General features: G+C 49.6%; 1 protein-coding gene across 1 annotated transcript; it reads left to right on the forward strand.

Moving 5' to 3' along the window:
* Positions 1-1,885: 1,885 nt before the first annotated feature.
* LOC125547998 (citrate-binding protein-like) lies at positions 1,886-2,846 on the forward strand. Its single transcript, XM_048711714.2, has 2 exons — positions 1,886-2,254; positions 2,330-2,846. Exons 1-2 carry the CDS (start codon positions 1,976-1,978, stop codon positions 2,720-2,722), a joined length of 672 nt encoding a protein of 223 aa, XP_048567671.2. The 5' UTR covers positions 1,886-1,975; the 3' UTR covers positions 2,723-2,846.
* Positions 2,847-12,767: the final 9,921 nt, after the last annotated feature.

Here is a 12,767-nt window from a genome sequence, read left to right on the forward strand (position 1 = left end):
AGGGGCACGCGGATCGAGGATGACCGGAGCGGGCTCGCCGGAGAGGAGGGAGACGAAGGCGACCGATCTGGAGAGGGGGAGGAGGTGGCCGGAGCTCGCTGCCGGCGACGAGGAGTAGAGGAGGCGGCGGGGCGCGCTGCGGACGGAGCAGGCGGCGGCGGTGCCCCGTGGCGGCGGCCGGCGCAGCCGACGGAGAGGCGCGGCGCAGAGCGGCGAAGGCGGCGCCGGCGGACGGGGGACGGAGAAGAACTCCGGTGGCGGCGCGGGATCGGCGGCGGAGAGGCGCGGGCGCGCGGGCCGAGCGGGCCGGCTGCGGGCCGAGCGGACGGCTGCGGGCCCCGCGGGCCGGGCGGCGGGGCGTGGTGGCGGAGGCCACGTGGCCGGCGCTGAGAGGCTGGGAGCGGCGGCGCGGTTACGTCCGGTCCGGGACGGACATGTCCGGCAGGCGAGAGAGGAAAGATCTAGGGTTTCATCCGAGATTTCGGGGGGAAGATGTTTTTATAGGTAGAGGGAGCTAGGAGAGTCCAAATGAGGTGCGGTTTTCGGCCATGCGATCGTGATCGAACGGCCGAGAGGATGGAGGGGGTTTGGAAGGGTTTTGGGCCACTTTGGAGGGGTGTTGGGCTGCAACACACACGAGGCCTTTACGGTTCCTCGGTTAACCGTTGGAGTATCAAACGGACTCCAAATGGCACGAAACTTGACAGGCGGTCTACCGGTGGCGTACCAAGGCCGCTTGGCAAATCTCGGTCCATTCCGAGAAAATTTAACACCCGCTCACAAAAAAGACAACAGGGGGCGCCGGAGGACATAAGAGTGTCGGAATGCAAAACAGACAACGGGGAAATGTTCGGATGCATGAGACGAACACGTATGCAAATGCGATGCACATGATGACATGATATGAAATGCATGACACGCAAACAAATGACAAGGCAACAACAACGAATAACTGGAAGACACCTGGCGCAACGGTCTCGGGGCGTTACAGTAAGCCGCCGCATCAAATAACGAAGCCGTCGTGCACACAACCGACGGCGAACGACGCTAAGTTAACCCTAGAAAGAAGAAACCCACATTAGCCCGCGTGATCACTGTGTATATCACGACGAGCAGCACTACCAGAACAAGATGTGCGATGACCTGGACCGCCGGAAAGCTAGGTTACCCGCCCCGCTAGGTTAACCACTACGACGATAACAGCGGCAGGATGCTGCCGCGAGCGAGACAAATATGGGGAAACGGGATGCGGTGCCTGCGAGCGCTGGAGGTTCACGACGGTGCCGCGCGCGCTCTCGGACGAGATCACTGCCGTCGATATTTCTACAGAACCTCAACAGAATGATGGAAGAGCTGCGTGAATGATGGAGCTGCGTGATTGATGTATCGGCCGTCGGCAGGTCATACCTGGTCGTGGGGTCGTGTCATCTTTTTCTCGAGATGTCACCGTATACAGACGTATGGGTTATATGGGTTATACGGGGCTTGGATATGGGCAGCGGCAGGCCGGAGAAAAAATATATGACGGGGGTCAAGAATACCCCTAGGAAATTGAGTTAGGGGGGTGAACCGGAGCAAGGCTCCTGTCTATCGGGCATGAACCCTGTTCGTGACGTTTCAAGCAGGGTGCCCTCTTCCAGACTTTTTCTCTGAATATGAAACCACAGGTCCAAGTAAGCACGCGCGGAGGAAAACGATTGCATGCATATCCAATCGCACCGCTGCGCAACTACGTACGTACGTGCTTGGGCCGCCTATACCGTGCACCACAATGCACGTCAGACAAAGTGAACGCGTGCTGCTCCCGTGATGCATCCACACGCCTCAAACTGGCTGGTCGATGGCTATTTAAGCTCGATCTTCTCCCATGTCGATCTGCACCAAGACAGCTTACTACTAGCTAGCTAGAGATCAGTTAACAGCTGATTGTGGACACCAGCTACGTACGTACACATCCTCGCTCACAGGTTGCAAAATGGCTTCTCTCTCGAGTAGTCCATGGCTTCATCTCCTACTGTTTCTCGTGGCCATGGGCGGCACGTTCGCGGCCGCCGGTGGCAGCGGGAACCCCGCCGCCGGGTTCCAGAAGGTGCAGCTCGCCGACGGCGATTTCCAGGTGCAGAGCCCGTACAACGTGCCGGAGAGCCAGCGGTTCCAGTACCGCAACGGTGTGCGGACGTTCTGGGTGCACCGAAATGACAAGCCCTTCAACACCGTCACCCACACCAACCCGCGCTCTGAAGTCAAGCTCCGGGTAAGTACATGGCAGCACATTGTTGAGATTCCTCCTGCCATGGAGTCACATAATATATGATCTATGCTCTTCCAGGGCCACGACTACTCGTCGGGGGTGTGGCAATTCGAGGGCTATGGCTACGTGCCGTCGGGGACCTCCGGCGTGTCGGTGATGCAGATCCACAACGAGGAGGGCGCCGCGCACTCGACGGTGTTGATGTTGCACGTCTACGACGGCGTCCTTCGGTTCTACAGCGGGGCGGCCATCGAGCCCGACATCTACGACCGGTGGTTCCGCCTCAACGTGATGCACGACGTCGGCGCGTCCACGGTGGCCGTGTACGTCGACGGCGAGCGAAAGTTCAGCACCAGCGTGACCCCCAGCGAGTCCTACTACTTCAAGTTTGGGGTGTACATGCAGCACCATGACCAATCCAGCTGCATGGAGTCACGATGGACCAACGTCACGCTCTATACTAAGCACTAGGCGGTAGATAGCCATGTGTGTTGGTAATGCGTACTAGCATGCCGTATATGTTTACACCACCCTATGTATTACATTATTACCACCAGAAGTTGAATAAAGGTTGTTGCTTGGAGTAGTACACGCACATGTGACCCCTAACATGCCCGTGACTTCTTTCTCAGAATTATTTTATAAATATATACATATTTATGTAGTGATTAGTAAGATGAATTTTAAGTACCGTTAAAAGGAGTAGATAATATAACGATCATTTTTCCGTTAGGTTAAACCACCGAACACTCCTGCTCGAGCCCTGGAGCAAAGAAAAAGGGCGATGTTATGAGTAATTCGTCCTTTACTTGCCGGGCACTTTCCTCTTCTCTCCATCCGATAACCGAAACACGCGTACTAATCATGCTTCTTTGATTCCTTCTTGTCTCGCAAAACTATAGTGTGTTGACCTATCACGTGATCAAGTTCCCAGAGATGGGTAGCGGACTTCTGTCGATGCTCTTCGCGAAGGAGAAGGTGCCGGGATGTGGCGGCAACGAGTTCGACTTGATTTAGAAAGAAAATTGTGAATACACATACACATGTGCACTATGTATTTATAAAATTTTACGCAACCTCTGTAACTTAACATAAGACGTTTATTAAGTTAGAGAGGAAGTAATACTTTTCACATGTGGCATACAAAACAATATCTATTTCAAATGGGCCAGAAAAGTTGTTGGGCTGACTTTTATCCGTGTAGCCTACAAATCACAATATTTTCAAACAAATTTTCACAGGCATTACTGCACACATATTAGTTTTCACAAGAATTTTTTTAGAAAAATATTTAAATATGAATTTTGTTATTATTTTAAATACCAAGCTCCATGAAGCAATACGCCTGCACACCTGGTGAGGGCCATACGCCGACGTTCCTATTCCTAGTGAGAGGCACAATGTATCTCCTAAGTTTTCTAAGCTTCGGCTTGGCGGCATGGTGGGCGAGTGGCACCCTGCAGCGGGTTTGTTGGCGTTGTTCCGTCCCTGATGGCCTCGGGCCTGCATTCTCCGATGTCCGTGGCTTGCGGGGCCTCTGCCGGCGCAGCTCCGGCCCCAACGACCAAGTAGATGCATTCTCCTCCAGCTTACTTTGCCCATCAGTATCCTGTCTGCTACGACCCCATCAGCTTGGATCTGTGTTCCTCCGGTTCCTAGCTTGTCGGTGTTGCCGGTTGCCAATGATTGCCTTGTGCAGGTTTCTCTCCGCCTCATCGCGTCCCCAACGCCGTATACCTCCACGCCTCGCCTTGGGCTAGATCCAATGCTCGTGTGTCCGATGGCGCTCAGTGCCCCCTCCAGCGACAGGTGCAGCCCCACCAACTCTCTTCTTGACGTGGCAGTTTCGGCCGATGTTTGACTTCCTCATCATAGAGTCCATATTCGGTGGCCATGGGATTGCTTAGACTCAGTCCAAGGAGAAATCCTTGCTTAGCTAGCCGATGCCGGCAGCAGCGTCACTCACGAGTGTTGTTTTCTCTTATTGAAGGTGCGGCCATGGCCTCCATCGATGCCCCTCTTCGAGCTCAGAGGAACCCTAGGTCCGGTTCTCCGGATCGGATGGAGACGGCGTCTCGGCATCATTCTCCTTCACGAAGGCGCTATCTTGTTCGCTTGCGGTGTCCTTGGTGGCGACTTTGCCGATGTTGGATCCATTGCTTGTTCGGTCTACCTCTCTAGATGGGTCTTGGTGGGTTTAGCTGTGTGTATCCTCTATTCCGGGCCAGCACCCAGGAAATGCACGCTCGGGGTGCATCGAGGCCTTGGGAGGCGCACATTGTCCCGTTTGTATGTGAGTGGTTCGCGGCTTGAGGTGTTTGGGACTACTTGAAGCATCTGTAACCGGAGTTCTCATATCATTATCAAATGTTCGGGCAGCCTCCCTGATCACAGTCTGGCTTTTTTGTCACCTAACCGGACATCTTAAACCGGGTGTTTCTATACATCGCTTGCGAGCGGTAGCACATGTGTCGCTTGCACGCCATCTTAAACAGGCCTGGCCCATCCGAGGGAGCAAGCGCCTGCGAACAAGCGTTGTGGCACGAGTGAGTAAGCACCAACTAGCGTGTTTGTTTTTCTTTCTTTAGTCTCAAAAAATGTTTTCTTAATGGCCACAAATTCAAATTCTGATAATTTCTGGAAACGAGAAAATTCTATAAAAATACCCGAATATGTTTGGAAATGTGACAATTACATGAAATTCCTCAAACATTTTCTGAAAATAAGACCAAATTTGGTAAATAGGAACATTTTTTGGAATCCTAAACAAAAACTTTGAATTCAAAAAACCCTCAAATTCAAATTCTATTTTTTGGATAATAGAACAAATTTTCAAATATGGTGAGCACTTTTACCAAGGACATACTCAAAAATTATTTAATATATGATGAACATCATATATATGTAATGAACATTTTTAAATATACAGTGATGTCTTTAACAAAATACACAGTGAACATTTTTTTAATATACGATGGGTATTCTAATTGTACGCACTGAATTATTTTCTAGTATACGGTGAACAATTTTCAGTTACACGTTTTTTGATATACGGTGAACATTTTTTGAAATTCACGAGCAATTTTTGACATCCCAATTTTTGTTTTAAAAATGTTAAGTATTTTTTAAAATTTGTGAACATTTCTTGAAATTGTGAAAATTAAATAAATTCCAAACATGTTTTGAGAAAACACAAATACATTTTTCAAAATGTGAACATTTCAAAAAATGCTAATAATTTTCTAAATTTTGAACATTTTAATTTTTTTATGAAATTTAAATACTGAGAAGAAAAAAGAAACAGAAAAACCAAAAGGATGAAAACCTGAAAAGGAAACAAAAAACCAGTAAAAAATAGTGATGAGTTTAAAAGAAAGAGAAAGAAAGGAAAAAAAAGAAAAAAACATAGGGAAGAAAAGAAACATCTGGAAGCTTCCCCAAAATGTTGGGTATCCTTCCGCTTGGTGGGCCAGGCCAATCGGCGCCATAACGCTCACAAAGAGTGACATATATCATTTGCGTCTTAAACCGACCCATACATCCAGGTTGCCCCGCACCCTCAAATATCCATTCCATATGTGAGACGGATATGATGACACTTGGATGCGTCCATTACGTCGAATTTGGTTCATGTTGGCCCATCCTGACCCCACAAATATGTGTCTCTATCGATCCCTGACAAAACATAGCCACTTTACTTCACTCCAGTCTATGCCGATGCGTCTACAAACTTCTCTCCGACAATCTCCGACGCGACGGAAAGCGGATCGGACTCCGAAAATTCCAGATCTGTCGTCTCGGACCTCGTAGAAACTAGTACTACGATGCAAGAATGTCCCAGCATGGGCGTACTGCGATGTACACTGTCTATCCGTTTCTGCTCCGGTGCTCCCCCCGGGCTGAACGCGAGGGGAAAAACACAAGGACGGCCAGGATGAACCAAAAACGATTCATCACGAGGCGCACGATCGTCTTTATTGCGCCCGCGTATAGCCATCGAGGAGCCCTGGGAGGCCCGTACGGGCCCGGTTAGATCGTATGTCCGGCCCTATACGTATTTGTATATGGCATGCGTTTCGTTTTCGCGTGCAGTCGTCCGCGTCCGTGTGGCAGCACGTGTCCATGGCAACAAGCCAAAACTGTCCCATCATATAAATGTGGACGGCAACTACCTCCGGCCTCATCGCCCACCATTTCCCCCCGCCACATCGTCTCGCTCTCCACTCCCTCTCCTCTCCCACCTTGTCGTCTCTCTTTCCCCAATCGCATCCTCTCTATCACCTCCATTGCCATGGAGGACGCTGATAACCCACAAGTATAGGGGATCGTGACAGCTTTCGAGGGTAGAGTATTCAACCCAAATTTATTGATTCGACACAAGGGGAGCCAAAGAATATTCTCAAGTATTAGCAGCTGAGTTGTCAATTCAACCACACCTGGAAACTTAGTATCTGCAGCAAAGTGTTTAGTAGCAAAGTAATATGATAGTGGTGGTAGCGGCAACAAAAGTAAAGACAGCAAAGGTAATGTTTTTGGTATTTTGTAGTGATTGTAATAGTAGCAGCGGGAAAGTAAATAAGCGTAAACTAGTATATAGAAAACTCGTAGGCACCGGATCAGTGATGGATAATTATGCCGGATGCGGTTCATCATGTAATAGTCATAATATAGGGTGACACAGAACTAGCTCTAATTCATCAATGTAATGTAGGCATGTATTCCGTATATAGTCTGTAACACCCCGGATGTAACTTTCCCTATTTGTACTCCAACTCTTGCCGTTTCCGGCGTTAAGTTATATTTATTTCTCGAGTTCGGGTCTTTGTCTTCGTGTGTTGTTTTCGTTGTCATGCATCTCATATCATGTCATCATGTGCATTGCATTTGCATACGTGTTCATCTCATGCATTCGAGCATTTTTCCCGTTGTCCGTTTTGCATTCCGGCGCTCTGTTCTCCTCCGGTGGCCATTTCTAGCTTTCTTTCGTGTGTGGGGATTAAACATCTCCGGATTGGACCGAGACTTGCCAAGCGGCCTTGGTTTACTACCGGTAGACCGCCTGTCAAGTTTCGTATCATTTGGACTTCGTTTGATACTCCAACGGTTAACCGAGGGACTGAAAAGGCCTCGTGTGTTGCAGCCCAACACCCCTCCAATTTGGCCCAAAACCCACCAAACTCTGCTCCATGTCCTAGAGCGTTCGATCACGATCGCATGGCCAAAAACCGCACCTCATTTGGACTCTCCTAGCTCCACTTATGCCTATAAATAGACCCCCCGTTTTTCGGATCTCATTCCCCCACGAAACCCTAAAAATCCCTCGCGCCGGCCGGACATTTTCCGACCCGGCCGGACACGTCCGCCCTCCACATCGCTCCGACCAATCAGAGCGCGCCACCTCAGCACCGCCGCCGCGCCCGGCCAACCGCACGCCGCCACCTCATCCGCGCCGCCGTCTCTCTCTCTCCGCGGCCCGCCCGGGCCCAGATCTGGCCCGCGGAGCCCGGTCGCCGCCGCCAGCTGCCCGGCTCTCCTCCCGCCCGAGCCGCGGCGCCCTCCCCGCCGCCTGGCTGCCGCGCCGCCCGACCGGCCTCGCCGCCCGCCGCCGCCTACCGCTGCCGGCGCCGCCTCGCCGCCACGCCGCCCGCGCCCGGCCGCCCCTCGCCGCCGGCGCCGCCCCGTCCAAGCCCGCCGCCGTCCTCGGGAGCCGCGCCAAGGCCGGCTTCTTCCTCTCCTTCCCCGGCAACGACGAACTCCGGCGACCAAGTTCCGGCCAGCTACAGTGTTCTGGCGTTCCTCGGATTGCGTGCCAGATCCAGATCTGAGAAAAATATCTCCTCACGGTTGACTTTTCCCTCCAAACCCTAATTTTTTATGCCTACTTTGACCGGTCGTATCTCCGCATCCGTAGCTCTGATTTGGAGATATAGTATATCAAAATGTTCGCCTCGACGAGTACATCATTTCATTCCATTGCATCATTTTCATTTGAGTTCATATTGATGCCCAAAATGCTGTTAGAAGGAGGCTTCGTGAGTTAATTGTCAGATCTGCTAGTTCATCTTAGACTTTTGTCATTTTTGCCATGATTATTGTGTGCATGATATGCCTGTGAGTCCTTCATATGTTTTGTTAAGGGTTTTGTCTTCTTTACATAGGTGCAACCCATGCATTTTTAGTATGTGTGTGATGACTTGTGCAAGCTCGCAAAGTGAGGCACCCGGTAAATCTGTTTTCAGGGACTTAGTTGTTTTCACTAAGTCTGGGATTATTTAGTTCATGATGCCATATGTTCGGCTTGTTTCCTAGTGATCCGTGCCTCTTTTGAGGATGATCAGTAAAGGAGTTTTGTTAATCATGTTATGCTCTATCTATCCATGTCTTTACTTGCAATTATGGAGCAACCTAGCTTGATTCAATCGAGCTCTACTTTTGCTTCGTTGTGAATCTGGGCAGATCGTCAACTCGTTTGCGATTTTGCCGATGTTATTGTAGTTGATCCGTGCATGCTATGCCATTGTTCTTGCCATGTCTAGCTAGCATTTTGTGCCTTCTTTATGGATGTATGCTTGTCTTTCCATGACTTGCACCGTAGTGAGTGCATCGAGCTCGTTTACTTGCCTTCGTGAGTTAAATTTCAGCATGTCTCAGTTTTCACCAAGTCTGAAAACTGATTGTGTTTTAGCTATGTTCGTGTGCCCGTTAGTATATTTTGTGCACCCTTTTGGCCTCAGGTCACTTTGGGTCTTTTGTTAAGCTTGTTGAGTAGCTCCATGCCATGTTCTTACTTGTCTTAATCAGGTCATGTATCATGTTGTTTTGCTGCTCCGAAGAGGGCTTCGTGATCTGAAATTTCAGACAAGTGTTAATTTCACTAAGTCTGGAATCTGTTTTGCATTTGCGTTTTTGCCATGCTTGTTTGAACCTCCCAATGGATGAATTGACCGTAGCTCAGTTCTAGACTTTTGTTAAACATCTTATGTGCATCCCTTCCATGTATTTTATTGTCATGTTTGGTGGCTGTAGCATGTTCATTTCATTGCATTTAGATGCCTACTTGATGTAAATCGCAGACCGGAGTCATTTTTTGAAACGCTTGCCATTTCCAAACCGTAACTCCGATTCCGATGATCTTTATATCGTTTTCAAGAGATTTCATTTCATCTTTCCAGTGGCACCCTTGGAATTCCAAGTTGAGGCCAGGTTCATGCATTTCCTATCATATCTTGCATTTTGCATCCCGCATCGCATCCCGCATAGCATATCATCATTTCATCTTATTGCTTGGTCTTGCACGTGGTTGATTGTATCATTGTTGCTTGTTTGTCTTGTTTGGGTAGAGCCGGGAGACGAGTTCGCTACCGAGGAGCCCGTTGAGTTTGCTTGTGAGGATCCAGTCAACTCTGACAACTGTGCAGGCAAGATGATCATACCCTCGAAATCACTACTATCTTTGCTATGCTAGTTTGCTCGCTCTTGCTATGCCAATGCTACGATGCCTACATTTTGCTTGTCAGCCTCCCAATTGCCATGTTGAAACTCTAACCCACCATGTCCTAGCAAACCGTTGATTGGCTATGTTACCGCTTTGCTCAGCCCCTCTTATAGCGTTGCTAGTTGCAGGTGAAGATTGGAGGCCGTTCCTTGTTGGAACATCATTTATTTACTTGTTGGGATATCATTATATTGCTATGTTATCTTAATGCATCTATATACTTGGTAAAGGGTGGAAGGCTCGGCCTCTCGCCTAGTGTTTTGTTCCACTCTTGCCGCCCCAGTTTCCGTCATATCGGTGTTATGTTCCCGGATTTTGCGTTCCTTACGCGGTTGGGTTATAATGGGAACCCCTTGATATTTCGCCTTGATTAATGCTTGTCCAGCAATGCCCAACCTTGGTTTTACCATTTGCCACCTAGCCTTTTCTTTCCCTTGGGTTCTGCAGACTCAAGGGTCATCTTATTTTAACCCCCCCCCCCGGGCTAGTGCTCCTCTGAGTGTTGGTCCAAACCGTCAGCCGCCGGTGGCTACCAGGGGCAACTCTGGGCTGGCCTACCCGACGTCTTGCTCATCTGAGTGTGCCCTGAGAAAGAGATATGTGCAGCTCCTATCGGGATTTGTCGGCACGTTCAGGCGGTGTTGCTGGTCTTGTTTTAACCTGTCGAAGTGTCTTGAGTTACCGAGATACCGAGTCTGATCGGAACGTCTTGGGAGGAGGTCTATTCCTTCGTTGACCGTGAGAGCTTGTCATGGGCTAAGTTGGGACTCCCCTGCAGGGATTGAACTTTCGAAAGCCGTGCCCGCGGTTATGGGCAGATGGGAATTTGTTAATGTCCGGTTGTAGATAACTTGAACCTTAATTAATTAAAATGAATCAACTGTGTGTGTTACTGTGATGGCCTCTTCTCGGCGGAGTCCAGGAAGTGGACACGGTGTTGGAGTGATGCTTGCGCAGGTTGTTCCTCTAGATTCTCGCTCGCGCCTTGCCTCCTCTTCTCGCTCTCTTTTGCGTATAAGTTAGCCACCATATATGCTAGTCGCTTGCTGCAGCTCCACATATATTTGTCTTATCCTTCCTATAAGCTTAAATAGTCTTGATCGCGAGGGTGCGAGATTGTTGAGTCCCTGTGGCTCACAGATACTATAACTCCAGATGCAGGTCCAGGTGATTCCGCTCCAGGTGACGAGTACGAGCTCAAGTGGGAGTTCGATGAGGACTCTCAGCGTTACTACGTGTCTTTTCCTGATGATCAGTAGTGGTGCCTAGTTGGGGTTCGATTCAGGGCCTTGTCGCATGTTGGGTTCTTTTCTATTTTGGCGCTGTAGTCGGGCCATGAGTGTTTTGGATGATGTAATGTTATTTATGTTCTTGATTGACGTGGCGAGTGTAAGCCAACTATGTTCTCCCCCTTTTATTATATATTACATGGGATGTTGTAATGATTGCCTGACTTGCGACATTGCTTTCAATGCGGTTATGTCTCTAAGTCGTGCCTCGACACGTGGGAGCTATAGCCGCATCGAGGGCGTTACATAGTCATACGTGCTTATGGAAAAGAACTTGCATGACAACTTTTGTCCTACCCTCCCGTGGCAGCAGGGTCCTATTGGAAACTAAGAGATATTAAGGTCTCCTTTTAACAGAGAACCGGAACAAAGCATTAGCACATAGTGAATACATGAACTCCTCAAACTATGGTCATCACCGGGAGTCACTACAAAAAAATACACTTCCGTGATGATACGTGTTTGTCACAGTAGGTCGCTTTTTTGTCATGCATGTACATCCATGACAAATTTATGATAGAATCAAGATAGTCATACCTGTGCTGTCGTAGAAGTGTTCCATGACATTACCAAAATTATCATCACGGAAGTGTCCACTTCCATGACGATAAATCACGCGTCACAGAAGTGCTTTCGTCAAGGGTGACCGAGACGTGGCATCCACCATAACGGAACGCCGTTAAGCTATCGGGTCGGGTTTTGGATCCGATAACCCATTAACAGCCCCGACCAATGGGAAATTTCCACGTGTAAAATTCTTATTGGCTGGACGAAACACATGTCAGCTTGTCAGTGGGTCATATAGGCGCCTATGATACGTCGACATGTGGCACGGCCCAACAGAGGGCCATCCCTGTGTAAAGGCCGGCCCGTTTGACTTGGTGAAAAGCTGGCGGCCCGGCCCATGGAAAGCCTGTTAACGGCCTGTTCGAATATAGCTCATTTACAGCCCGCTAACCCAAGGCCCGTTACGCCCTATCCGAATTAGGCCTAGTAGCGTCATCTGGGCCATCCAATATGATTCCAGCCCGTTTTCACTTCTGGCCCATGTATGGCCCATGAGGTCTTTCGGCCCATATGAGGCCCTATGTAACTCTTGGCCTATTAACGGCCCGTGGTGAAACTGGCCCGTAATGAACAGTGTATCACTTTACACCCGCTAACGGCCCGTGGTGGAACTGGCCCGTGATGAACAATATATCACTTTATACCCATTAACGACCCGTTATACCGTTGGGCCGTTTCCAACCCATGTTATCTTCCGGCCTTCTTCAGAGCCCATTTATTCTTGGGCTCATTTCCAGCATTCGTTTACTTACGGCCCGTTACTGTCATTTTCTGCTTGTGGGCCAAATTCAGCCCGTGGTTACAGTAGGCCCGTTTGTGGTCCGTTAATATGTTGGGCCGTTTTCATAGCGTCGTCAAATATGGCCTATTAACGATGGCCCGTTATGGTCGGCCCATGAACGGACGATTCCAACTCTAGCCCGTTTACGGCCAGAATGCGGTCTGTTCGGCCCATGTTTGGCCAATCGATCATACGGCCCGTAGAAGGCCCATTGATGATACAGCCCGTAGAAGGCCCATTGATGATACGGCCCGTAGAAGGCCCATTGTTTCTACGGCCCGTAGAAGGCCCACTGCTTCTACGGCCCATAGAAGGCCCACTGTTTATACGGCCCGTAGAAGGCCCATAGTTTCTACGGCCCGTAGGAGGCCAAGTGTCACTACA

The sequence above is a fragment of the Triticum urartu genome, chromosome 3A (assembly GCF_056163025.1).
Source record: "Triticum urartu cultivar PI428250 chromosome 3A, HENAU_Tu73, whole genome shotgun sequence".
NCBI lineage: Eukaryota > Viridiplantae > Streptophyta > Magnoliopsida > Poales > Poaceae > Triticum > Triticum urartu.